The sequence below is a fragment of the Serpula lacrymans genome (assembly GCF_000218685.1).
Source record: "Serpula lacrymans var. lacrymans S7.9 unplaced genomic scaffold SERLAscaffold_4, whole genome shotgun sequence".
Classification (NCBI taxonomy): domain Eukaryota; kingdom Fungi; phylum Basidiomycota; class Agaricomycetes; order Boletales; family Serpulaceae; genus Serpula; species Serpula lacrymans.
In genome coordinates this window covers 2,699,716-2,722,670 of record NW_006763293.1, presented here as the reverse complement: position 1 = coordinate 2,722,670, position 22,955 = coordinate 2,699,716, and the positions used below count along the sequence as shown (strand labels likewise).

At 47.9% G+C, this 22,955-nt stretch overlaps 8 protein-coding genes across 8 annotated transcripts; 3 read left to right on the top strand and 5 right to left on the bottom strand.

Annotated features, from left to right (window-relative positions):
• Window positions 1-112: 112 nt before the first annotated feature.
• SERLADRAFT_462364 (uncharacterized protein) lies at window positions 113-1,542 on the bottom strand (the record flags this gene model as incomplete). Its single annotated transcript, XM_007316018.1, is given in 2 exon segments — window positions 113-743; window positions 756-1,542. 2 exon segments carry the CDS (start codon window positions 1,362-1,364, stop codon window positions 276-278), a joined length of 1,077 nt encoding a protein of 358 aa, XP_007316080.1.
• Window positions 1,543-2,491: 949 nt separating this feature from the next.
• SERLADRAFT_383880 (uncharacterized protein) lies at window positions 2,492-3,286 on the bottom strand (the record flags this gene model as incomplete). The annotated part of the gene is made up of 2 exons (XM_007316017.1): window positions 2,492-3,117; window positions 3,187-3,286. A coding segment is annotated over one exon (433 nt), but the record flags the coding sequence as incomplete, so codon positions are not given.
• A 1,269-nt stretch (window positions 3,287-4,555) lies between these two features.
• On the bottom strand, window positions 4,556-8,798 carry SERLADRAFT_435762 (uncharacterized protein; the record flags this gene model as incomplete). The annotated part of the gene is made up of 12 exons (XM_007316016.1): window positions 4,556-5,357; window positions 5,416-5,576; window positions 5,630-5,799; window positions 5,854-6,027; window positions 6,082-6,220; window positions 6,278-7,167; window positions 7,224-7,301; window positions 7,362-7,458; window positions 7,519-7,712; window positions 7,834-7,956; window positions 8,014-8,185; window positions 8,424-8,798. 12 exons carry the CDS (start codon window positions 8,796-8,798, stop codon window positions 4,556-4,558), a joined length of 3,375 nt encoding a protein of 1,124 aa, XP_007316078.1.
• Window positions 8,799-9,907: 1,109 nt separating this feature from the next.
• On the top strand, window positions 9,908-13,449 carry SERLADRAFT_414176 (uncharacterized protein; the record flags this gene model as incomplete). Its single annotated transcript, XM_007316015.1, has 13 exons — window positions 9,908-10,034; window positions 10,072-10,305; window positions 10,361-10,476; window positions 10,530-10,556; window positions 10,887-10,905; window positions 10,962-11,101; window positions 11,154-11,768; window positions 11,822-11,920; window positions 11,976-12,304; window positions 12,490-12,503; window positions 12,653-12,916; window positions 12,973-13,073; window positions 13,132-13,449. The coding sequence occupies 13 exons, from the start codon at window positions 9,908-9,910 to the stop codon at window positions 13,240-13,242; spliced, it is 2,196 nt and encodes a 731-aa protein (XP_007316077.1).
• A 25-nt stretch (window positions 13,450-13,474) lies between these two features.
• SERLADRAFT_339212 (uncharacterized protein) lies at window positions 13,475-13,947 on the bottom strand (the record flags this gene model as incomplete). Its single annotated transcript, XM_007316014.1, has 2 exons — window positions 13,475-13,536; window positions 13,641-13,947. Coding segments are annotated over 2 exons (369 nt in total), but the record flags the coding sequence as incomplete, so codon positions are not given.
• A 72-nt stretch (window positions 13,948-14,019) lies between these two features.
• NdufA8 (NdufA8, NADH-ubiquinone oxidoreductase complex I 19kd subunit) lies at window positions 14,020-14,989 on the top strand (the record flags this gene model as incomplete). The annotated part of the gene is made up of 5 exons (XM_007316013.1): window positions 14,020-14,284; window positions 14,347-14,434; window positions 14,515-14,587; window positions 14,643-14,702; window positions 14,762-14,989. 5 exons carry the CDS (start codon window positions 14,128-14,130, stop codon window positions 14,849-14,851), a joined length of 468 nt encoding a protein of 155 aa, XP_007316075.1.
• A 385-nt stretch (window positions 14,990-15,374) lies between these two features.
• On the top strand, window positions 15,375-16,874 carry SERLADRAFT_462347 (uncharacterized protein; the record flags this gene model as incomplete). The annotated part of the gene is made up of 8 exons (XM_007316012.1): window positions 15,375-15,485; window positions 15,552-15,701; window positions 15,762-15,869; window positions 15,923-16,063; window positions 16,111-16,182; window positions 16,239-16,313; window positions 16,368-16,708; window positions 16,818-16,874. The coding sequence occupies 5 exons, from the start codon at window positions 15,816-15,818 to the stop codon at window positions 16,578-16,580; spliced, it is 555 nt and encodes a 184-aa protein (XP_007316074.1).
• Window positions 16,875-20,204: 3,330 nt separating this feature from the next.
• Window positions 20,205-21,859, bottom strand: SERLADRAFT_462343 (uncharacterized protein; the record flags this gene model as incomplete). Its single annotated transcript, XM_007316011.1, has 1 exon — window positions 20,205-21,859. The coding sequence occupies one exon, from the start codon at window positions 21,782-21,784 to the stop codon at window positions 20,591-20,593; it is 1,194 nt and encodes a 397-aa protein (XP_007316073.1).
• Between the last annotated feature and the right edge of the window lie 1,096 nt (window positions 21,860-22,955).

The window sequence follows — 22,955 nt, the reverse complement described above, 5'->3', positions numbered from 1 at the left end:
GAAACACCGGTAACCTTGGAGGGGTCTTATACTGCGCAAAGCACGGACATAGATAACCACGTGGGTAACTCAGAGATCCCTTCTTAGATCTAAAGCAGCTCAGCCTGAAACGAGCTCATTCTGCAACAGGCTGATATTGCACGTTGGTTGGGTATATTGATACAAAACAAACATGATTAAGATGAATACAATGGTCGGGCCAAGGAGGCTAAGACTGTGTAATGCAAAGCTGAGACACACGAACAACATCGACACATTAAAGGTAAACAGTATTCTCAAGAAAATGCCAGCCCAGACCATGTTGCAACAGCACCAATCATCACTCCTCCAGCGGCAGCTCTCAATCTTCCCCCATTCTTCTTTTCTTGTTTGGTTTCCTCCTGGAAGCGACGTGCGAGCAACTCCACTGCTTTTTCATCTCTACCAAGGATCAACCAAACCTGATCATCTTGATCACTCGGAAGAACCTCTGAGTAGAATCCAACTTTACGAGCGTTCTGTTGTTCTTCCGCCAAATTGGATCTGGGTACACCAAAGAGCATGGCAGGAGCAATCGTCGATGCTTGCGTAAGTTTTCCCACGAAAGCATTGCGTTCCTCGACGCTCATCGTACGGGCAAGGGCACGAGGAGGTGGAGAAGGAGTGAGAGAAGCAGTATCTTTTGTAAACGTTGAAACGGTTGATTTACTATCAGAGATGTGAACACGGGCATCGATGTCGGAAGCCGTCGATTGGCTTGAAATAGGCTCCGTCGATACCAGACTTGGAGTAGGTGAGATGAGTGTCCCTGGCATGCGAGAAGAGAGTGTAGGAGGCACAGGATCGGGTTTGACTGCCGGTTCATGTGGGATGACCAAAGATTTCTGCCACCTCAAAATACGAGGGTTTCTCTGCTCTGTTTCACCTTCCTCGCTGGAATCATCGCCCATCATACCCGGCTGCAGCAATCGCTCCACAATGTCAGAAGACGTAGAGGACAAGGATGCAAGAGTCTCTCCAGGTGCCAAAGCGAACCTGACAGACAATCTACGTTTATTCTTCTCCCCTCCCTCCTGGGGAGTTTTCAAAATCCCGTGTGTCTGTGCCTCCTGTTCGATATGGAGTGACTGTAGTGCATCCTCGATCGGTTCTGAGGATGCAGATGTCGCTCGAATGGCTGAGGCGGGCTGGGCCTGAGCAGATGGTGATGGCTCATCAGCGTACGGACATCCTGAGCGCGGATGACCTGCGCGAGGGCGCCCACATTTGGTACAATGGGGAATGCGACGCGGTGTAGTTTTTGGCGTTGGTAAGCTCCCTTCTGGTGTGGATTTTTTTGAGGGTGTTGTGGGAGTACTACCAGTTGATCGAAGAGAGGGTGGCATTTCTGTCTAGGTTGCGGTAATGGATGTTGACCAAGGACAGGTAGAAAGGATAATCCGGCTTTATATTCGCTGGTGGCCTCGAGTGGCTTTCTCGGTAGTCAAAGGACAAAGAAAATGAAAGGCAAAATGTGAGAATAAAGATAAGGGGATGGGTGTGAATTGTGTGTTCATCGTCCTTGTCAGCGTTGCTAACGTCGTCTTCAATGGCTTGTATTCCACGGCAGTCACCGAAAGCCCCTACTATCGTTGGACACCGGATGCAACCGGTAAGAGATATGCACTTGGGCCTCCAGAGGCTCGACGATCACTGTACAGGTAGCTAGAAAATTGTCAGATGTAGAATATAGTATAGAGAATATAATTGTGAAAGAATTTAGTGAATAGCTTATCTGTAGCAACAACGACAGACCTGACACTATGCTCTTGAACTCCAGAAGTGTGAATTTTGAGGGAAAGATGGCCAGATTTGACCAGATCTCGTGCTGGGAATATTGCAATATCTTTCTAGAAAACGTCAATAGGTGGGCCCCTACAATGCCAGATACTTACTGAGCTGATTGGGGCCTCAAAGCGTCTGGAGAAACGAAAACAATGATGGAGTCGTGACTAGGCGACCGAAACAGGCAATCACACACCAAGATAATCAATCAAGGACCGCTAGCTCCGCTTCGGTACGAACCGCACATACCACCAGCGTCAGGACTTGGTGTGACCTGGCGGAATTTGACTTGTAAGCTCCGCCTGATTTGGTCTGTGAGTGCCGCTGTGACCCAGTGTGACCAGAAATTGCAGAACCATTCCAAAACATGTGTCGTCTTTTCGGTTTTGTTCCGCTGCTCCAATGCTTCAAGTTCTTGCTCATTTTTCTACATAGGCAGCTAGAAAACTAAAAATTATATCTACTGGTCAAGTTCCGACAGTCTAAAGCTCAACGACTGGTGAGTTATTCAACTTCTCCCCAGACCAATTGCACCTATTGTCCAACGATAGTATGGCGCTGGAATTGAAAGCCGAACTAGTATTACGTCCACCATATCCAAAGCAAGATTCTTATCTTCTATCACTTATATCAGAGACAGACAAGAATTGGCTCGCGCTTGACTGAACTTTCAATTAATGCTTTGGAGATCAAGTACAATATCGGTACAAATACAATCGGTACAATGGTGTTAGACGAAATTTACAAGGAATTGTTGCAATATACAGCGGTATATCTGGGTGAAAATTGAAGAATGTTGGTATAACGAGCGCCACGTCAGAGCTTCAGCGCTCTAGAGAACCGACCCGCCAAATCACTCGCAAAGTCTTCCACCTGGCTAATCCTTGCCGCCCCGCAGACCTCGCTCTCGATATGCTGTATCAATCCTGAAATCAGTGCAAACTGTCTCTTGCATTTCGGACACTTGAACTCGTCGTCATCGTGGGCGGCAGAGTTCAAGTGCGTGTTGAGGGAGCTGAGCGACTTGAAGGAGCGAGGGCAGAGATAGCACTGGAATGCCTTGCCGTTAAACGATTGTTCTGTCGCAGAATAATGAACGATGGTCGGCGGTACGTAAGGGCCCTCGAGGCGGCGCGATACGGAGATCGTTGGGACGATCCCCATAGAATGCACAGCGGCAGTGACCTGATGTCGTGTGATGTGGTGACAAGCACCAGACTCGATGTGATGAGCTGTTCCAGACGGAACTTTGCACATCTTAGTGCAAAAAGGACAACGATGGGTGGGGGCATTGTGAACAGGGGACTTCGAGTGCTACCACGCATTTCGGTTCACTAATGGTAAACAGCGGCGACAAATTTGATGGTGATATAGAATACTTACGTTAAAAAGTGCATTCGCGTTCTTGAAGTCTCGCGAGCAGATAAAGCACCAATTATGAACAGCACTGAATTCAAGGTGCTGATTAAGGCCCACTTTAGTGACAAACGATTTATTGCAAGAGCTGCAGTATAGGTCATCATCGTCACTGCTGTCCGAATCTGATGTATCAGACGATACGTGGAGGGATGATGTGCGCAAGTGCTACAGGGGAACTTATTCAACAACGCGGACATACGCAACAATACGTGCAGTATAATACTTGCCTGATCTAGCGCGGCATCGTGGATGAAAAGGCGTTCACAAGACAAGCAGTATGCATGATCTTGTTTATCACGACAGTGAGCGTGAAGAGCCGAAGATGACCTGAATGTGCTCGAACATCGGGAACATGCGAAAAGGCCCATATCCTTCGTTTATCTCGTAGGTCGAGGGAAGAGAAGGTCCTGGGAGAGGGTGAAAGAGGGTCGTTAGGTTTATATAGGAAAAGGCATGAGAACTCGACGATTTGGTCCCATATTAATGGGGTTGTTTATCTCTCCGAGTCACAGTGTTTACAGATTCTTTTGATCACTTTCCCTAAATGCTCTTTGCACGAGATGGAAGTCGAAGGCACCGATAACATGCGACCGCGAGCGTCTATCAGGATCGTCCCCTTTGAGAGATTACCCCTATACAGCAAGTGCATTAGGCTCTCGGTTTTCAGGGTAATGGTCTCGAAAAAACCGGGTATCATGAATGACGAAACAACGAATACAATCACTGATATCACGGTTTTCCATTCTTCATGCAAGCGGTATGATGCAGCCACAACTTTACTGTAAAGTATGTCCACTTGGAAGAAGCGTCGTAGTCACTTGACACGTTGGTCCGAGTCCAGGTCTGGGTTATCTCGTAACCAGGGCACAATGATGCTGCGAATCAACTGAATAGTGACAGTACAACAGAATGCGTACAAAACGTAGCTATTTCTGCTATGACCACAGCAAAAACGTGAATACGCTGGTTGTAAGTATGGTACTGTGCATATGCACCCAAAAGGCTGACCTTCAAACGTTGATCTCGCGTGAGTTTGTAACCTGGATTTTTGCTCTTGCTAGTTATATTGCTGCATGAACATCGTGTAGATGGAAAATCTTACAAGTAAATCCAAGCATCGTCCAAGTCTGCGACGTCGCTGATCGCCACCCGAAAACTGGTTTTACATGATTTACTCCGCCGCGGGATTGACGCGGAGGCGAAATTTATCATATCCCTGAGTCCCTAACGCAATTTCCGCAAACCCAAGGTCACATACAACTGCAATTTTTGGTGCACAAGAAACACATCAACAATATAAAAAAAAAATCTACGGTATATACATATGTGCACGCTAGCCCGTATCACCATCCTTCGCACCAGTTTCTGATGGTGCAGGCGTACAAGGTGATGGCGAGGCTATTCCCAGACTCGTTGGCCGGAACTTGACCTTGATTTTTTTCGGTGGGTCGTCCCCAGATTTTGCTGACCCAGCACGCCCCCCATTACTGTCATCTTTCTGCCCACCCAAATCAGGTCGCTTTGCCTTGCTCGCGAGCCGCTCCAGCATCTCGTCTTCATCATCGTCTCTCCGTCGTTTCTCTAGTCTAGGCATCGAGAGCTTTGACGGAAGCTTGGGTGACCCCAGTGATGGTGAAGGTGGGCCTGGTTTTAGCGGGCGCACGAGTGATTCCAGTGGATGATTTTCATCTTCATCTGACGAGGAACGTCTCAGGGATGGCCGAGGGGGTGGAATGGTACGATGTGATAATCGGGGGCTGGGCGGTATCTCCACGGAGGGAGACACAGGGATGTTATTAGGAGCGATCGGATCGTTCGGTGACGTGGAATTAGATGCTGCAGCACCGCTTTCATCTGCAGCACCAGAGTCCTCATCATCTTCGCCATAGTCGAGCAAAGATCCAAGTGGGGGAGCACGAGGGAGCGTGAGACTTTGTGGTCGAAAGACCTTCGATGCGGCCATCGCACCACGCCGTTTCCGTTTCAAGCTACCAAATGATGGTGATAACTGTCCACGTATCCGAGGAGAGCTGATAAATGGCGGTGCTACATCGTCTTCGTCGTCATCAGCGTTGAAGTAATCCTCCTCTTCAGTCTCTATTGTTCTACCAATGAGGCGCGGATCCTTAATATTTCTATTGGGGGGGAAAATTAGCTGTGTTCGACGTTGAAAGTTGGCCCAAAAGAACGCACTTATCGGCCCGCTCTTCTTCCTTGGGTGGTGGTTCCATGTTCATCTCCCAGCGGCGTATAAAGGACGAGAACCGAGGACCTCCCAGCTGACTCTCGGCCAGCTTGCGAACCAGTGCTTCATGCTTTGTCATACAATGATGGATTATGTCTTTGATGTTTTCCTATATGGGGATCAGATACATGTGAACCACGACGATACAGTGTATCATCTCACCCTGCGGATATGCTCAAAGAACTCTTGACATGAGGCACTTAACAGACTATCTCGTCTTGATTCGTGAATAGTAAGCTCCAGTATTGGTTTGAAGACATCGAGCTTCATGAGATGGTTCAGGAAATTCCGGTTGTTCATTTTCAGACACACCCGGAAGAACCGGAAGGCAGCTATTCAAGAAGTAAGCATAAAGGTCTTTCCCATGCTAACGACATCATCCTTACCAAGACGCAAGTGTTTATCACGGGCATTCAGCAAAGAAGCCACACGGACAGAGATATTGGAGGAAAGCATGTGAAAATGACTGCGGAAGGCGTGCTGCTGGGCAAAGTTGCATAGAAGGTCGCATAAGTATAGGTAAAGATTAGTTTTCTCCCTCGAAAGCTTTAGCACTGATTCTGTGGGATACGATGTTGGTTTAGTGGCTTTGTGATTACAGTACAAAAACGAACCAGATTGATTTTTGAACTCTGGGATATCACTGAAAGGCTTGAACAAAATGTCAATGCAGTTCTTGTAGAAGTAGTCCAGGAATTTCTCAGTGCCTGGGTCGTCCTTCCCACGTGCAAGCAGTTTCACGCCAGCTCCAGCCTATAAGGGTACAGAAGTGTCAAAGGGCATCACCAACAAAAGTTGATTCGTGCTCACAGGTGGTTCAGGCCCGTCACTTAGTGATATCTCCAACAAGGCCTTCAACGCATCTCCGACTTGGCTCTGAATAGCCAAATCCCGACTCCGCGCCAGCATGCGACATAAAAGCATCAGGATAGTTTCTGCCTTATCCGCACCTTTCTTCCCCGCCTCTTGCTCTCTCTGTATGGCCGCTGTTTGCTTCAAGACGTGCCCCCGCACGCCGTTTAGGTCGTGGTCTAGTAATGCCGCCATTATTTCACCGGCAGCGCTGATCATTGCTCTGGAAGATTCATCTTTCTCTGGAAGAGCCAAGGCCCACTGCGCCGCGAAAAGGATACCTCTATCGACCAGGGTACGGAACAACGCCATTCGAGCGGGCAGCTGTACATTCTTACCCATGACACACAGCTGCTGGATTAAAATGATGACCTCTCGCCGGAGAGCTATCTCTCTGTCAGAGAGATCGTCAGGGGGAGCAAAGGAGAACGTATTTGAGCGAGAAGATTGGCCGTTGACGCCATTAGCTTTCGGCTCTGTGGCTGATTTGGGGTCCACATCCATCTTCTCCTCTTCAGTTTTCTGCTTATCCTCCTCCTTTTTCGCATTCCCTCCCAGAACTTCTTCGCTAACATACAGACCTATTATTTCTCGCAGAAACATTGGGTCCTGCTGCACGTGGTTGATGATGTCAATTTGGTTAAAGATAATGCATGAGTTGAGGACGTTAAAAGTCGAGTCGTCTAAAGCCCGAGCTAGGACAACGTCTTTGAGGAATTGTAAGCGATAGGTGTGGTGTACTTTCTTTTGAATAGCTTCGTCGTGAATGGGAACAGGTTGGTGAAATCGTGATGTTAGGTGAAGAAATTCCCGATAGTTAGCTTTATGCGCGGGGAACTCGGGATCGTCTATTTTCACAGGGGTCAATAATCAACGATCAACTATGAGGAAACATGATACAGACACTCGAGCATTCCCACGACTCCAAAGAACATATCATCTTCGAGAATGTGTTCATATATGCCATGGTCATTTAGCAATACTGTGAAGCGACCAGATCAGAATGCATATATCATACTTCAGAAATAGCGATGATACGCACATATAGTCTGCATGAGACTGCATAGCGCGTGCAGATTCTCGATGCTCTCGAGATCCTCCGCTTGGTTCATGACGTCAATCAAAGCCTTCACGTATTCCTGGTACGACAATATGCGCGATAAGGATCTTGAAAAACAGTATCGGACAAATATACTCACTTCACGCTGGATATATTCGCATATTTTGTCCCTCACTGTCTGGGTACGCGCTAGAGCCTTTATAGCACGCTCCACTTCGGCGATTATACCAAGTTGTGGAGTGGGTAAGTGGCCGGATCGTATGATGCTCGCGGTGGTAACAGAGTGTTCGGAACCAGCAGATGGTGAGGAGAGTCCTATGCCTATATGGTCATCTGTAGAGCATACAACGGTTGAATGTTCCATGCAGGTACAGAGACATTCCAGGAAAGAGACACATGAGCTTGTGTATTTGAGGACAATTGACAGAGGGTTGTGGCGAACACGTGCGCTTACCTCCTGCGTTCAGGTGTCGTTGAACCTCGAGTATAAAATTCCAAACCTCGGCGCAGCCTTCCGGATCTTGAAAGCTTAATGCATAGTCAACGCCGTCTGGTTCAGTCCATACAATAAGGGTGTCTGTTATGCCATGATGAATTTGGTGTGTTTGTGTGAAGGGCCAGAGAGACAGCGCACCTTGCTGCCGTTGGTAGACATCATTTGACCTAATGGCAGTAGAAAGGATGATATCATTGTAGTTCGACTCCGCGCGAGCTATGAGGAATGCTTCATTTGTCTCGTCTTGAAATTGGCCGAAGCAGAATGCAGTGCCTTGATCAACCCATCGTGAGCCTATCAGTTCGTAGACCTTGAGATAGAATGACAACATTCGGTCAGAGTCAGGCCCCCAAAGGTGATACGATCATCACAGGCACAAAGATATTTAGACGGCGAAAAACAATGAGGCTACAGGGTGTTGGCTCAGCTTTTTACGTGCTCTGGTACGCCTGCACCTCGCCGCATTCACATTGCCATAGGGGTGAACAAGTCACGTAAGGATGAAAGCAACTACATACTAAAGGTCGAAATGGATAAGAAGAACTCACTTTAACACGTTTCAACTCGTGATCCGCTTCAGGCAGGTACTCATGGGTCTCCTCATGCGTTGCTGCTGGATCCACTGTCTCCAACATTGACAGTTGCTCTTCCCTAACCTCTACGCCATCATGCTTGATATCTGCATTCACGGTGCCGCCTGTCTCACGAGGGTCGATATGGCTGACTACAGGATTGCTTGCTGAATTCTCTGAGCTAACCAGGGACGCAGGATCCAAAGAGAAAGTTGGTGTATGTGAATCTGGGGGAAGCAAGGAGGACGGAGGCGTGGCTGATAATGAATTTGGCGACTCGGGTTTGTTGATGTTGGTGGGGTCGGGAGAAGTAGCAGAAAAAGATGGGTCTGCAGCGTCAACGCCGCTCATGACAGGAAAGAAACAGCTGCAGGGACCTTGGACTTATTCCGACCAGAAAAAAAAAGAAAACCTGAGCGAATATTGAACGAATATGAAGACGTTTGCCGTATACCGCGCCTCGATGCTTGACGGGTGCGTGGTGAAAACACGTTCGGATGTAGCCGGCCCAAACCGCAGGCAATTCAACCAAAGGGTCGCCCAAGAACGGAAAGTCCTTCTTATCTCTTTTGTCCTTTGCTCGTCGTGTGCACCAGCGAGCTCAAAGAATGTTTGCATTCCTTTCTGCCTGTATCTTTTCTTTATGCTTTGTACTGGCCTCACCCTAGCGCCGTCTACTGCCTTATACATCCTGTGTACCCCTGTCAAGAGGAGCGCTCCATTCAGGCCAGTATGACGACAGTTGTTGCCTTCACATGCGCAGCCAGAGTCTTGTGATTGTCTCCATCAAGCCACAGTACTCCTCAACATTAACTCAAGTCGCTCAAAAATATCTTGTGTCATCTGGCCGCGGACTTGGCAGTCGTACACCACGCCTGTTTCAAAACACGCAAGCTGCATTAATTTTGGCGCGTGCAAAGTCGAGTACAAGTGCTGCATCTTCATAACAAATAATATTCGCAGACCGCTCGGGTTAACAGCCATGGTAATTATTGGTGGTCGATTGGCCGACTTCTCAATTCAGGAGTTTCCCAATGAATTGGTAGCAAATAATCGCCGGCTATCCACATTCATGGTATTCGATGACGAATGGAACTGAACTTCGCTGGCATCTGGTACGCCTGTATTCGTCACTGATGCAATCGTAGGACTGGCGGCAGGCACTAGACTAGTCCAGAAGTTTGATAGGAGACATTATGGCGATTGCCAGTAGAGTTTAACGTGAACCAGTGAAAAAGCTCGGAAACACTCAGCATGCTCACCATCGCCTCCGTTGACCAAATTATCACCTGTATGAGGAGCAAGCCAGTTGTAACTTGTAGCACTAGTCGTATCTCAGTCAAGATAAGTCACAATGGACGAGCCGAGGAGACGCCACACCAGGGCCGAATCGTAATTACATAATAATGCTAAGTCCAAAAATTGAGAGAGGTGACGTTCTTCCTGTCTTCTTCACCAACATGGCCACCACGAGCAGGACATCGACCATCCTCACTGTCGCCACCATCGCAGTCGGTGGCTTAGCCGCCTATGCCATTTACTTCGACTACAAGCGCAGAACTGATGGCAACTTTCGCAGAAAACTCCGTATGTTTTTTTCTCTTTGTCTTTGTCTTTGCCGCAGGGCGCTCTTTTGCAGCTTCTTACGATGTTCATCGATCAGGCAAGGACAAAAAGCGCATAGTCAAAAGCCAGGCATCTTCGGAGACATCTAAGACAGGTGCAGATGAGACTGAGGCCAATGACCTGCGGGGTGCGTTGGAGAAAGTGCGGGCCGAGGAAATGCCAACCAACCCTGAGGAACGGGAAAAATACTTCATGGCTCAGGTCAGCATTGGCGAGCAGCTATGTGCCCAAGGTTTGTCTGAGTGATTCACCATACATCCAATGATCTATAACGTCAGTTTTCGTAGGCCCCGTCTACAACTTGCCCGCTGCCATGTGCTTTTACAGGGCATTCCGTGTATATCCTTCCCCTGTGGAGCTTATTGTTATATATCAAAAGACAGTCCCTGAGCCAGTCTTCAAGGTATGTACAATTTTACTGCAGAAGCTCGAAATCTCATTCATCACTTTCACTAGCTTTTCATGGAAATGACCAATTTGGACGTAAGTCCTTCTTCTTCACCAGAGGGAAGGAGTCAAGCACTCCATGACCTTGACGAGGAGCGTGAGACGAGTCCGTTGAGAGGAGGACCTCCCTCAGAAACGTCTTCACAGGACTGGGACAAGGTCACAGACCCTGGCAGTCAAACTCCTGCGACATGAGTCGCTTATTATTCTGCATGCGCTTTGTACGCTGTAGTCTACTGCAAACACAACACACATCTTCCTCTGTCTATCCACATTTTCATGCATATCTGATTTCATTGCCTTGGTCTAATAAAACTGTTGTTTTTTTATCCATGTTCTATTTCCATTGCCTTGCACCTCTTTTAGGTGAAAGACCGTGTTGAAGGTGAGCATGTTGAGTCAGCCGCGGTTTTCGTGTCAGGCTGAGTGTGAGGAAATTAGGTTACTATAACTTCTTCCCTCCCAAGTCAATGAACGTCGCAGTGGAAAATCTTGATGTTCCTGATGGTACCGGAAGGTTGATGCGCAAGAAAATACTTGTTGCAAATAAGGATATTGCGGCTGGTGAAGTCATCTACAAAGTGAGTATGCTCAATTTTGTTTAATCCCTCTAACAACTATTCGAATCTACAGGAAGGAGCTCTTGTTACTGCCCTCGATCTCGACCTGCAAGGAAAAGGGACTCATTGTTCCCATTGTTTACGGGAAATCGGAGATGGTACGGCCCTACGGCCAGACTCAGATCGTCTCAACTCTGTCTACTGCTCGAATACCTGTCAGCTCGAAGCAAAACTCGAATACCAGAGCTTGCTCTTCACTCTCGAGCCGCCTCTTCCAGTGGGTCTGACACCAGACGTGTCGGACTCAGCCCAAGAAGATCGGGATGCAGCGCAAAAGGCATTCGTAGCATACTTAAACCACTCTGCGAAGGCTAGCCCTGAACTCGTCGCCAAGTTCATTGCACGCCAAGTTTCGATCGAGACTTCCAAGATGGTACCTGGTGGCCAGCCGGTTCCTACACCCGCTTTGGCCGATGGTGGTGACTATACGCTGTACGACCATCTGGAGAGGCTGCGTTTCCTCGAGGTGAAGCCAGGCAAAAACGAAATGAAGCTTCTCGGCGAGGTTTTGCAGACTGCTCTTCCTGGCCTTGAGCAGTTCGTTACCGAGGAGAGACATGGTACATTGCTCGGAAAAATGGCGTACAACTCGTATGGTGTGTTCTTCGGTAACGGTCGTGATGACAAAGTAAGGAGTTTCTTGATCATTTTGCTTCTTGATGACTTAACCTTGTATGCCAGCCCGAACCAAAAGAACGCCCAGAGGATGTCGAAAAAACTCGTACACCCTTGGGAACGGCACGACAAGTTGGTGCAGCCTTCTATGCCGTCTCTTCCTACGTGAGTGTGTTTCCTCTCGAAATCCTACACCCTACTGACCTGATGCCATATTTAGATTTCTCATTCCTGTGCTCCTTCTGCCCGACCTTCGTTCGACGATGGTAACGCCGAGCTCCACCTCATCGCCACCCGCGACCTCAAGAAAGGTGACGAAATCACCGTCTCCTACATTGATGTCGCCCAACACGAGGATGAGACGACCGTCGACGCACGCCGGCGCCGTAGGATGGAGCTTGCCAGGGGATGGCGATTCGCATGCCCTTGTACGCGTTGTGCGGAGGAGGCTGCGGAGTCTGGCCAGACCAGCGAAGAGTCTGCACCCAGGGACGAATCCAAAGTCGAACCCACTGTTTCGAGGGCGGAGGAAAGCGACATTCCCAAACCGTAATAGCTTACACAAGTCGTGGCCCAGTCGTCATCCCTCGATTGACAAATTCCAGTCTTTACATTGCTTTCAATTTCTTTTGCATCTTACCTACATATAGACTGTTTTGTAATTAGACATGCCTATTTTGCTTTCGTTGCCTATTTACTTAGTTTACATTTGCAACACGCCCCATTCTGCGCAGATCTGTGCTCGGAAGTGCGCGACCATTCCGGTGAAAGCCGACAATAAGTCAATGACTTCATTCTAGTTGGACTGGGTAAACGAGCCTATCCTATACCCAACGGTTAACGGACGTTCAACAAAAATGCTGCCACTACTACGACGACCTGTACTTCACCACACAGCCTGTAGAAGGTCTTTCCATGCAGCTCCAACGCTCAGGAATGTCCGGGGTGGCCTCACGAATATGCTGGCGGGAGACGTACCTCCACCTGTACAGGTCAACTCAATAACTCAAGAAGGTATTCAACTGGCGGACGGGCTCGTCCTTTCTTCAGCATGTATATTCTTGGAGGGGAAAGTATTTCTGTGGGAAGTTCCTACGAGTCTTTGGTCAGGTTGGACTAAACAGCATTTGGGTATTTTTGAGGTCGTCGTCCCAAAGCCGGGTTCGTGATTTTTGACTCCTAAAATGACTTTTTGTGATACTCATACAGCACTCTAGAAATTCTGCTATTTGGAACTGGTAAAAGTATGTCGCTACCTCCTCCAGGCCTGCGGACATACTTGAAGCAGCTTGGGATACAGATGGATGTCATGGACACAGTACGTCTCATTTTCCCTGTTATGAATATTTCTCTGCTAATATGCAATATACAACTAGCGAAATGCATGCTCAACATATAATCTACTCGCGGAGGAAGGACGTCGAGTTGCTGCTGCTCTATTGCCATATAATCTTCGCTCATGGCACCCACAAAATCTTCCCAAATAAATCGTAACAGTGCTCCAATTTTCATATGTATCAAAGAAAATTCAAGGCGGCTACCAAGGTACCGGTAATGCAGAGACCATCGACAGACAGCAGTTTACAGATAACTAAGGGTGACAATTTATTTATGTATATGCTGTGTCCATTACTCTGGAGGGGCCTTGCGTTTCCCTTTGTTCACTGGCGAAGACGACATACTAGCATCCAAGGAGGGCGTTGCTTGAGAGCGAGTTCTTGGTTCTTCGTCTTCATCGTCCAGCAGAGATGGTTGCTCGACTTCGACGGGCAAAATATTGCCTACATCACGAACGGGACAAATATATTGATTTCCATTCGTACATGAGACACGTAGACACCAAGAGAAAATGAAGAAGCTGGATAAGGATGTGGAAAATGCTCACCATCTTCATCCTTGAATTGCAGATATAGCACCTCCCAGTTGGTTAGATTACTGACCGATTGCGAGGGCTGCAGCACTTCGTACTGCACCGTGGTCTTGCCCTTCTCTTTCACGGCGCGACAGAGCTCAAACTCCTCTTCTTTCGACACCCGCGGTACATCCTCGATCTCGGTTACATCTGCCGATAATGCTGATAGTGTCTCCTCTTTCAAAGATGCGATGGTATTGGAATGTGGCACAGTGAGAAAGATCGTAAGTTTGTGCGTTTTCACAAGGATCTGATATGATTTTGGCTGAGCTCTCGGGGGCTGCGAAATAACTGATAAGTATGGAGTATAAGACATTGCAGCTTTGAGTAAATACCATGCTTGCAATGGGTGATTTTATGTTTTGTTGGTGGTCGAGGAGGCGAGTCTGTACAAGTGCAAACTCCGCCACAGCGTTTCTTTACCACAACAGAAACCGAATCCCGAACTCGTCCGTTGACGATGAGCACCTATCAGAACAGTTCAACGGCCAGCCAGCCATACTCAGATCCGACACCATTGCCAGCAAATGTCCCAAAAGTAAACGAACTCGGCGTAACAAGTGCGCCGCTCAAGTCGGCGGCATTTTTCCTGGGGGCTTACTGCAAGGAATACAATGGTTTGTCTGTCAAAAACATATGATTGAAATTGGGTATACTTAAAATTTGGTGGGAATTTCAGAGGATTTCATGCTCTGCAAGCAAGAGAACAGAGATCCAGGACACTGTCTGAAGGAAGGTCGCCGGGTGACGCGCTGTGCAACAGAATTGTACGTGTATTATCCACTTTTTATCTATGTCTGTGCTGCAGAAAATGTGCATCGTAATAACATTTCCTCACGTATCACAGGATAACCAAGATGCGGGAAAACTGTCTAGAACAGTTTGACGCACACTGGAACTGCCTAGAGTTGAACAACCAGGTAAGTGAACTCAAATACGTTCTTGACATGTACCTGTACTGATATTGCTGGCAAGGAATACTATCCCTGTCGTAAGCCTGAACGCACTCTCAACAAGTGTATGTTCGAGAAGCTGGTACGTTTCGCCGTTCGCGTTATACATCAGTAGGCTTGCTGCTGACATGTATCCTGAAGGGCCTGACGAAAGCGATACCTGGCTCACCAAAGGGCCAGAAAGCTATACACGAGGTTGAGAAACCTGTGTTCACGACTGTCCAGCGGTGAAGATCGTTATTTAGGGAGCACGTGTATTCCCGTAGATATAATGCAATCGTTTATCCTGGACCGCTGTTTTATTAAAGTGCATGATAGATAGTTTATCATACTGACTGAACTGCAACCGATCTGCTTTCAAAAGTAAACTGGGTGTTTCACTTGTTCTACTGGTGTAATGTTCAGTCAAAGCAATACCTTGAAAATCTAAGGCGGGGTAATATGTCCTTGGGAAACGGACTAGTTTACTTCATATGTCCTCTCTTTCTCTTCTCCACCATGCAACCACGCGTCTTAGCAGCATTCACCGGTTCTCTAGAAGTCTCACCTCTACGATAACGCCTGCGCATTCAATATACGTTTCAAAGTCAACAAATCCCTATTTCAATCTTACTTTCGAAGACTGGTCCGTTCATTTATTCGCAAACTCACCCTCGACTGACTAAAAACTGTCACACTGTCCGGCTACTCCAGGTTGTTCAGACACAAACCACCCAAAGAACCTCTACTATTACTCTACCGTGACCATCCCTGCGTAGTCATAGGTCGCAATCAGAACCCATGGAAGGAGGTCAACTTTCGTGCTTTGCATAGGTCTGGGATACCTTTCGTTCGGAGACGGAGTGGCGGTGGGACTGTCTATCATGTTCGTTCCTACGGTTATTCAGCTGCATCCATACTCGTTCTTGAAACATGAATGACGAATTTGCAGGACCTTGGAAACACCAATTTCTCGATACATGTTCCTCGGACTACTTTCGACCGTAGCGCTACAGCCCAGATCATTCTGAGAGCTGTACGTTCACTTGATATAGACGCGCATGTTAACGACCGAAACGATATATGTGTTGGGAAGGAAAAGATACGCCCTTTTATTATTGCTACTTGTCCCTCAGACTCATGACGTGTCTCCCGTCATCACGTTTCAGGCTCAGCATACAAAATTGTGAACAATCGCGCGTATCATCATGGCACTATGTTGATTTCAACACGGCTTGATACGTTAGGAGACCTACTGCGTTCTAACAAGGTATGTATACCTTACCTTTAGGAGAACGCGTTCTTAACAATGCTTCTGATTAGGAATCTATGGTCACAAAGGGTGTAGCTTCGGTACGCTCCCCTGTCTGCAACCTGCAACAGTTTAGTTCGACTATCTCACATGACGCCTTCGTGGACGCCGTGGTCCATGAATTCCGGAATGAATTTGACATTAGCGAGCAGGTATGCATCCAGACACCATCGTGTGCGGTAAACTCATGGCATATCAGGCATGTATGATTGGCGAGACGGACGAGCTCATGGGTGATGATTATATCCACAAGGGGATGAAGGAGCTTCCCGTGAGCTACATTCTTATTCTGAGATTCACAGCTTTTGATTGACGTCTCTTATCTAGAGCTGGGAATGGGCGTACGGCCAGACCCCAGAATTTGAGTATAAGATCACGCGCTCGTTCGCTTGGGGTGACGTTGTAGGTGCCCCTCATTGATTTCCGAATGCTGCATACTGATGAATTGATACGAAGGCTGCAAGTATTCATTCAAAACATGGTATTATACTTTCATGTTCCATCGACGTGTTGAAGGGAGGTAATATAGTATTGAACCATGAGATGGGTGAGATAGGAAAGAGGTTGGAAGGAAAGCGGTATGGGCAGATAGAAGATTCTGAAGTGATAGGTGCACGAGGTCAGAGCGGCGATATCCTGCAATGGTTGCGGCAAGAGATGGAAGTCTAGGAGGTCTAGGTTCGCATGATCCCATATAATACCCGCTTTAGCTGGAATATTTCAGGCCTCATCTAATGAATTGAGTATATGGACTAATGCAATGCTGAAGACCCGAAAAATCTACTATTGTGCTTCTGGACAAATTCAATCTTTCCAACGATCAATTCTATGAAGTTGCGAAAGAAGGAGGGCGTCATCGCGTGCGCCAAACATTTGCATTATGAAGGGAGGAGGGAAAGATATGCACCGATTGTCCTCGTACATGTCCTGTTAACCGCTTGTCACGATCCATCATCATGTCGTCCCAGGTATCAATCTTATAGCGGACAGGCTAGATAGGCCCAAGTAGTTTATTATATTTTGTTTAGTCCTACTCAACCTAAAAAATGATACTAGTCATACCTTGCCCTGGTTCTGCGCTCTTTTAGAGGTATTCAGCAGCGTTCCGGCTGCTGCAAACATGGAAGTAAGCAGACCTAAATTCAGGATATGTTTACATCAGTCATTGTAGTTCGTGTAGCATTATTTTACATACCGAATGGTATGAGAGCCTCCCATGGCACAGGCATTATGTTCTCGTCGTCGACAACGGTGAGCAGCAGAGGAAGGTATTTGAGATTGTTTGTCTGTGAATCCCAGGTTGGATTCGTGCCACGGAGGTTGTCCCGGATTCCAGTGTCACGTGGTGTCGCTGGTTAGTCATGTGATGAGGGCCATAGGGAAATTTAGCGCGCGTCTCTGGGCTTTTCGAAGCACGTTTATAAACTGTTGCCAAAGGCATGGGATGAGCTCAAGCAACATGCCCGTGACAATAATCATTGTCAACCATAGCGAAACCTATAACTATGGACTACTCGTAGGTCATTTCACCGGTACACTATTGCTACCTGAACACTTGAAACCTCCCTTTTCAATTTACAACTTGAAAGTTTTCATTTGGTCCATAGTATAGCTTTCGGCTAATTAATTACAAGATCCGATAAAAGGACATTATGTGACCAAAATATAAAAAGGTCCGGGTCGTGCGGGCATTATACAATACGAAGGGGAAGGTTTGTGGCAAAAGATGAGGTATCGAAGTAAAGCATGACTTGGGGGTACGTAAACAGGAGGAACGAAGTATAACAGAAATGGGAGAAAGCAAATAGCAGTGCGACGAAGAACGAAACAGCATCGAGTGAACCCAGAGATGGATATCATCCATTAATATCATAATTTACACCATCCATATGGAAAATGCCATTGTCATCAGTATAGACATTGGGAAAGGAATGCAGCGAGTCCTCGCTGGGAGTGATTTGCTGTGACGAAGCTAAAGACGAGGTATCATTGTAATCCGACACGAGATGCGGGGTGTCGTAGAGGATAGATGTGGCACTGAGGTCATAGGGAAGGGAAAAATTATCGCGACCAGGAATGTTTTGACGAGAATGAGGCGCAGCCTGTTCATACAACGATAACGCTTGATTAAACGGCTCTGCAGAAGACATCAAAGACGATGATGAGCCGGAAAACGGGGAGGCAAAAAAGCCTTCCAAAGACGACGGGAAACCAGGGTTACACAAGGACGACGGATGACGCAAAAAGGTATCGCTATGCGGGAGCGGGCCACTATTCGTGCCACCTACCGGAATCATGTCCGGCGCTGTACAATCTGCAGGGGTCATGCCCCATGAAGAATGGGGTTCGGAATTGAACCTCTGGCTGAAGAGCACGTCATAGGGAAAAAACAAGTCGTAGTCGGATGTGAGAGGAGATGCGCTTAGAATAGGGTTTGTCAAAGAAAAGTCCATTAGGTTTGTCCACATCTCGTATGAATTTTCCGCCGCAACCAAGTTTGGGCGTGTCAGATTATGATGCTGCCATTGCTGAGCGTGTGGTGGTATCGATGGCTGCATCGCATCGAACATCACTGCATTAGATGAGGGTCCAGGCTGCTGTTGATTATAGTACGGTGATGTCGGAGAGGCGCCACTTGTATCGCTTGGATGATGAATCTCACCAAGCCTTGCAGAACCGGGTGAGGGATGGCATTCAGTCTCTCCGAAATTTGTCGAGATTGACATATCAAATGAAGGCTGCGAATAAGCAAGCCCTTGAGTGGATGACTGTAAATACTGGGTGGGTGGATGTAAAGTGCGGTTATTGGATGAATAAAGGGGAGCAGATGATGAACTCGGATATGTTGGAGGAGCACGCATATGTCGCATATCACCCGTTAGGTGGGTACCACCGCGCAAAGGAGAAACATGCGGCGTGGATGGTGGGGCAGAAGATGCCTCTTCGCCCTCGTCTTCATCTTCATCATCGAGATCTTCGTCGATGAGAAAAGGGCTGGAGAGTGTGAGGGCCGGTAGCGCTTCAGATGTTCCGTACCCTTGGAACTCGTTCAGGAACCATGTAGTCGGACCTTGAGCTGGGCGTGATGGGCACCATTTTTCTCCGTAGATAGGAAGCTGTGGATATGAGCGGATAGTTAGAAAGTGGCTCATGACGCCCCCGCCGCTACCACCTACCAAGTGCCGGATATGCCATAGCTCTGATCCTATGACTCGTCCATTAGGCATTCAGAATAATTTTGTCAGGGCGACGACCGCTGGTTGTTGTGAAACGCGGGGCTGAGCTGTGACTATCTGGAGGGTGAGCCACAAGTACAAGTCACTGTGTGATCAAGTTATAAACAATTTCAGGGGAGGAAGGCGGCGACAGCCAGGCATGCACTGTGTGTCCCATGTCGCCGTCATTTTTTCATAGCCTTGCGAGTCGGATTCTTGAGGGCCCACAGATAAACTTCTTCTGAGTAAACGACTGGAACTTTCATTGACGTCCGCAAGAAAAACGTGTTTATCAGTGCTATCGACAAACATCAGCTGCATCTTGGGATGGCCCATCGATAATATCGCTGTGCAATCCTGACCTGAATAGGTATATTCAGACTAATGAAAGTAGGCCGGCCTGTGCAGAATATCCCAGAGAAGCTGATGATAAATCCTTACATCACCCCGGCCAGTTAGACGCGGGTTACAGGCGCCCATCAGAGCGGGAGAAGCTGGGGTATTGGCACCAGAGTGACTTCCATTTTGAAGGCTCGGATGCCTCGAGGCTAACACGTTTCGGAGGCTGTGGCAGTGGTCGCAAGCATATCGTACCATACGGTGAAGCCGTACTTTCGTCTGCGAGAGAAAATACGCACCGTAGAACATTCGTACGATAACACAGCAATCGTGCCCAGAGCTTAAGCGCTGCACAAGGCCTGTACGGTTGGGAGAAAACGCGGCGCAAAAATAAGCAGGTTTTTCTCATCAAGAGCGCACCCACAAGAGCATAGTTTGGCCAAAGTCCAGATTTTGCATAGTACTTTTTGTTCCAAGTACCGGGCCGGCTTGACAGTTCCCAACCACCAACAAAAGGTGTAAAAGCCTGCAGGTGGGCTAGAATAAATCCGAGGAGAGGAGGGTCGTCGGGTTTAAAGATCGCTACGAGCTGGCTAGCATTGACATTGGACGTTTACCGGTGGGGGATGCGTTTTGGTGTGTTCGTACTCGACGGTAGTGAACGGGTGTAGATGAGCACCAATAACGAACTTGCATTCTCGTTGTAAAAGCACTGTAGAGTATTACAAGACTACAAAGTCCGGAGTAGAGAACTGAGAGGGACCTTTCAAGAAATTTGCTGCTATGCTACACGTGCAAGGTAGCATGCCGCGGTTAAGTGTCTAAACACGGACGCGCATGGATCTGCATCTGGCGCACTTGGTGGCAATGCATCAAGCAGTGCAGAATTAATTATCAACAGCTTCGAAAACAAGCAAATCCAACAAACACGACAGTCTAATTGAGAGGAAATAACAATGATAATTGTACAATGTGTACCGTGAATAGATACGAAGATGCAAGGTGTCGATGTGCTTTTTGTTAGTACAATGGATACAAATCTGAGTCTGAGTGGAGAAGAGCTGAAAGCAAGAAAACTGTACCAAACGTAAGACAAGAGCCATAGCAAATATTCGAATGGAAAGTTCATGCTTTTCCCCTAACGGTTCTTTCGCGTAAAACTCGGGGATTTGGCGCAGGAGGATCACCGGATCCCCGTCGAGGATGTTCAGACGGCGATCGGGGGGCAGGTACTACCTTAGTATTAGTTGCCCTGGACGAAGAACGAATCCGCGTATGCACGGCAGGTTTACCCCTCGCAATAACCGGAACATGTCTAGAGGTAACCGATGGCCTGCGGACTTCCCTGGCGTGGATTGCAGGTCGATGATGTCCTCTGCTGGCACCGGGGCTGGCTACCCTTCGTCTCTTCGCCCCAACAAATGCTGCAATGTCATGGATCCCATTTCCAACATTCGCACTCACACTAGAATCAGAATCCTCGTCGTCTCCATCCAAAGTTCCTCCGGATAACTGTGGCAAACGATAAGGCACAGCAGAAACACGCCTTCCTCTGATAGTAGCATTTCGTGCGTCGTCAGAAAACTCAGAGCTATCATATGCACTCGCTTTTTTCACTATATCAGTTAGGCCACGAGGGAAGGATCGTTTTTGGCCCGCCACCGACGACAGATCAGAAGTGGAGAACAGAGAATTTAAAGACGCGGAGGAAGTACGGCTGCGTAGCGAAGATGCGCCATCAGCGGTTGTCAGCGCAGTGGAACGGCTTGGGTGGCTTGAATTAGAATCATCGGACATCATTGTTTCCTCATGACCGTCCTCTTGTTTGTCCGCAATAGGTCGATACGGCGTCCGCAACGTTACGTCAAAGTCATCTTCACCTTCGTTCCCGTCATCACTTTCGCCCTCATCCTCATCCTCACCCTCATCCCCACCCTCACTTTTGCTCTCCTCCTCACTTTTCTTTGCGTCGTCCGCATCATCATCCATACGCTGCACTCTAACGTCATCCGCACTGGGTTTTTTGGACCCCGAAGAACTACTGGTTGTGTCGCTCGAGTGCCCGCTAGAGCTGGGATCCTCGTGCTTAGGCGGCTGCGGGAGCGACGGGCCAAAACCCTGTTCTTGGCTTCCCATGATGGTGTCCTCAGGGACAGTTGGGAATTGGATAGTATCAGGGACTCGAAAGGGGAGGCTTTGAGCCGAGGGTTCAACATGCTGGTCAGTGTTTCGAGCAAAAGGAAGTGATGGAGGCAGATCGGGAAGAGGAGTCAGAGGATACGCGGCAGGGAATGCGGGATAGCTCCTCCATTCCTCCATCTGCAATCCGGATAGGCTGAGCTGAATTGAAGAAGGTGGTGTTTGGGGCTGAACTGGTCCTAACTTGGATTCAGCGAGGATCGCACTTGGTCGTTTATTCTCCAAGTTCTCATTCTCGTCTTCATATGCAGACGGAGGAGGATACCAAACTTGGTGCGTGCTCTGAGGTTGTCCGTTATTGGTTTGACTACTGCCACGAGAGTGATTTCCGACTGCCTCTTTCGCCCCCGCAATCTTGAGAGGAAGTGCGATTACAGAGCCCGTTTCTGAGGGTCGGCGGATTGAACCACTATGGGAGTCACCAGAAGGCTGACGTCGTCCTGCAGTAGACCGGTCATCCGAAGAACTCCTAGCCGGATCTCTGCGCTTTTCTGATAAACGCCCATCAGACTGCAAACCGGGATTCAGTTTAGATACTGATTGTATGCTGAGATGGCTATTTGATCGAGAAGCGTCTATCGCTTTGTGGGCGTGGACATTGCCACTACTGGCACTAGCGTTATCGGCGGAGTCATCATCTGACTCGAGCATTTCTGTGTGCCAGAACATCCCTTTCCAACTATTCCAGTAAGGAAGTGCAAGTTCGACCGGCAATTGGACCAGAGCGAAGAATATATCGCCAAACATACAGGTCAGGTCGAGTAAAGTGTCCAAGGTCGTAGTATATGGCTTGACCATAGGCCGGATAACGTGTAAGAATAATGGCTCTGCACCCTAAGGCAAACAAACATTTAATATGACATATCATGGAAGAAGAGTGAACTTACTCGTGCGCGCGTCAACACAAGGAAGAGTAATAAAACTGATTTCATTTCTTCGTAAAAGGGCGTTACTAGACCGATTATGCCATCAATAGTTTTTTCGTAGATGGCAAAACAGCACTTCAAAGTTAAAAATATTCAGCTACATTCAAACAACGAATTCGTCTGTTTAGTATGAGCGCCTTACCCAGACAATCCAGATGGCCAAGCAACCCTTCAAGTTCCTCTTCCTCTGTGTCATAGCGCGTACGCTCGGTTTACCGCCTCTACGAGCCGAAGCCGGGGGCGTTTTGAGGGTCTTGAATGTTTCGTAAACATTGAGAAAGAGCATGAAGAGACGGAGGGCGGGAACCACGAGGGGCATTATTGCAGAATAGCCACAAAATCATCCAATGGAATGTTCGAAAAGA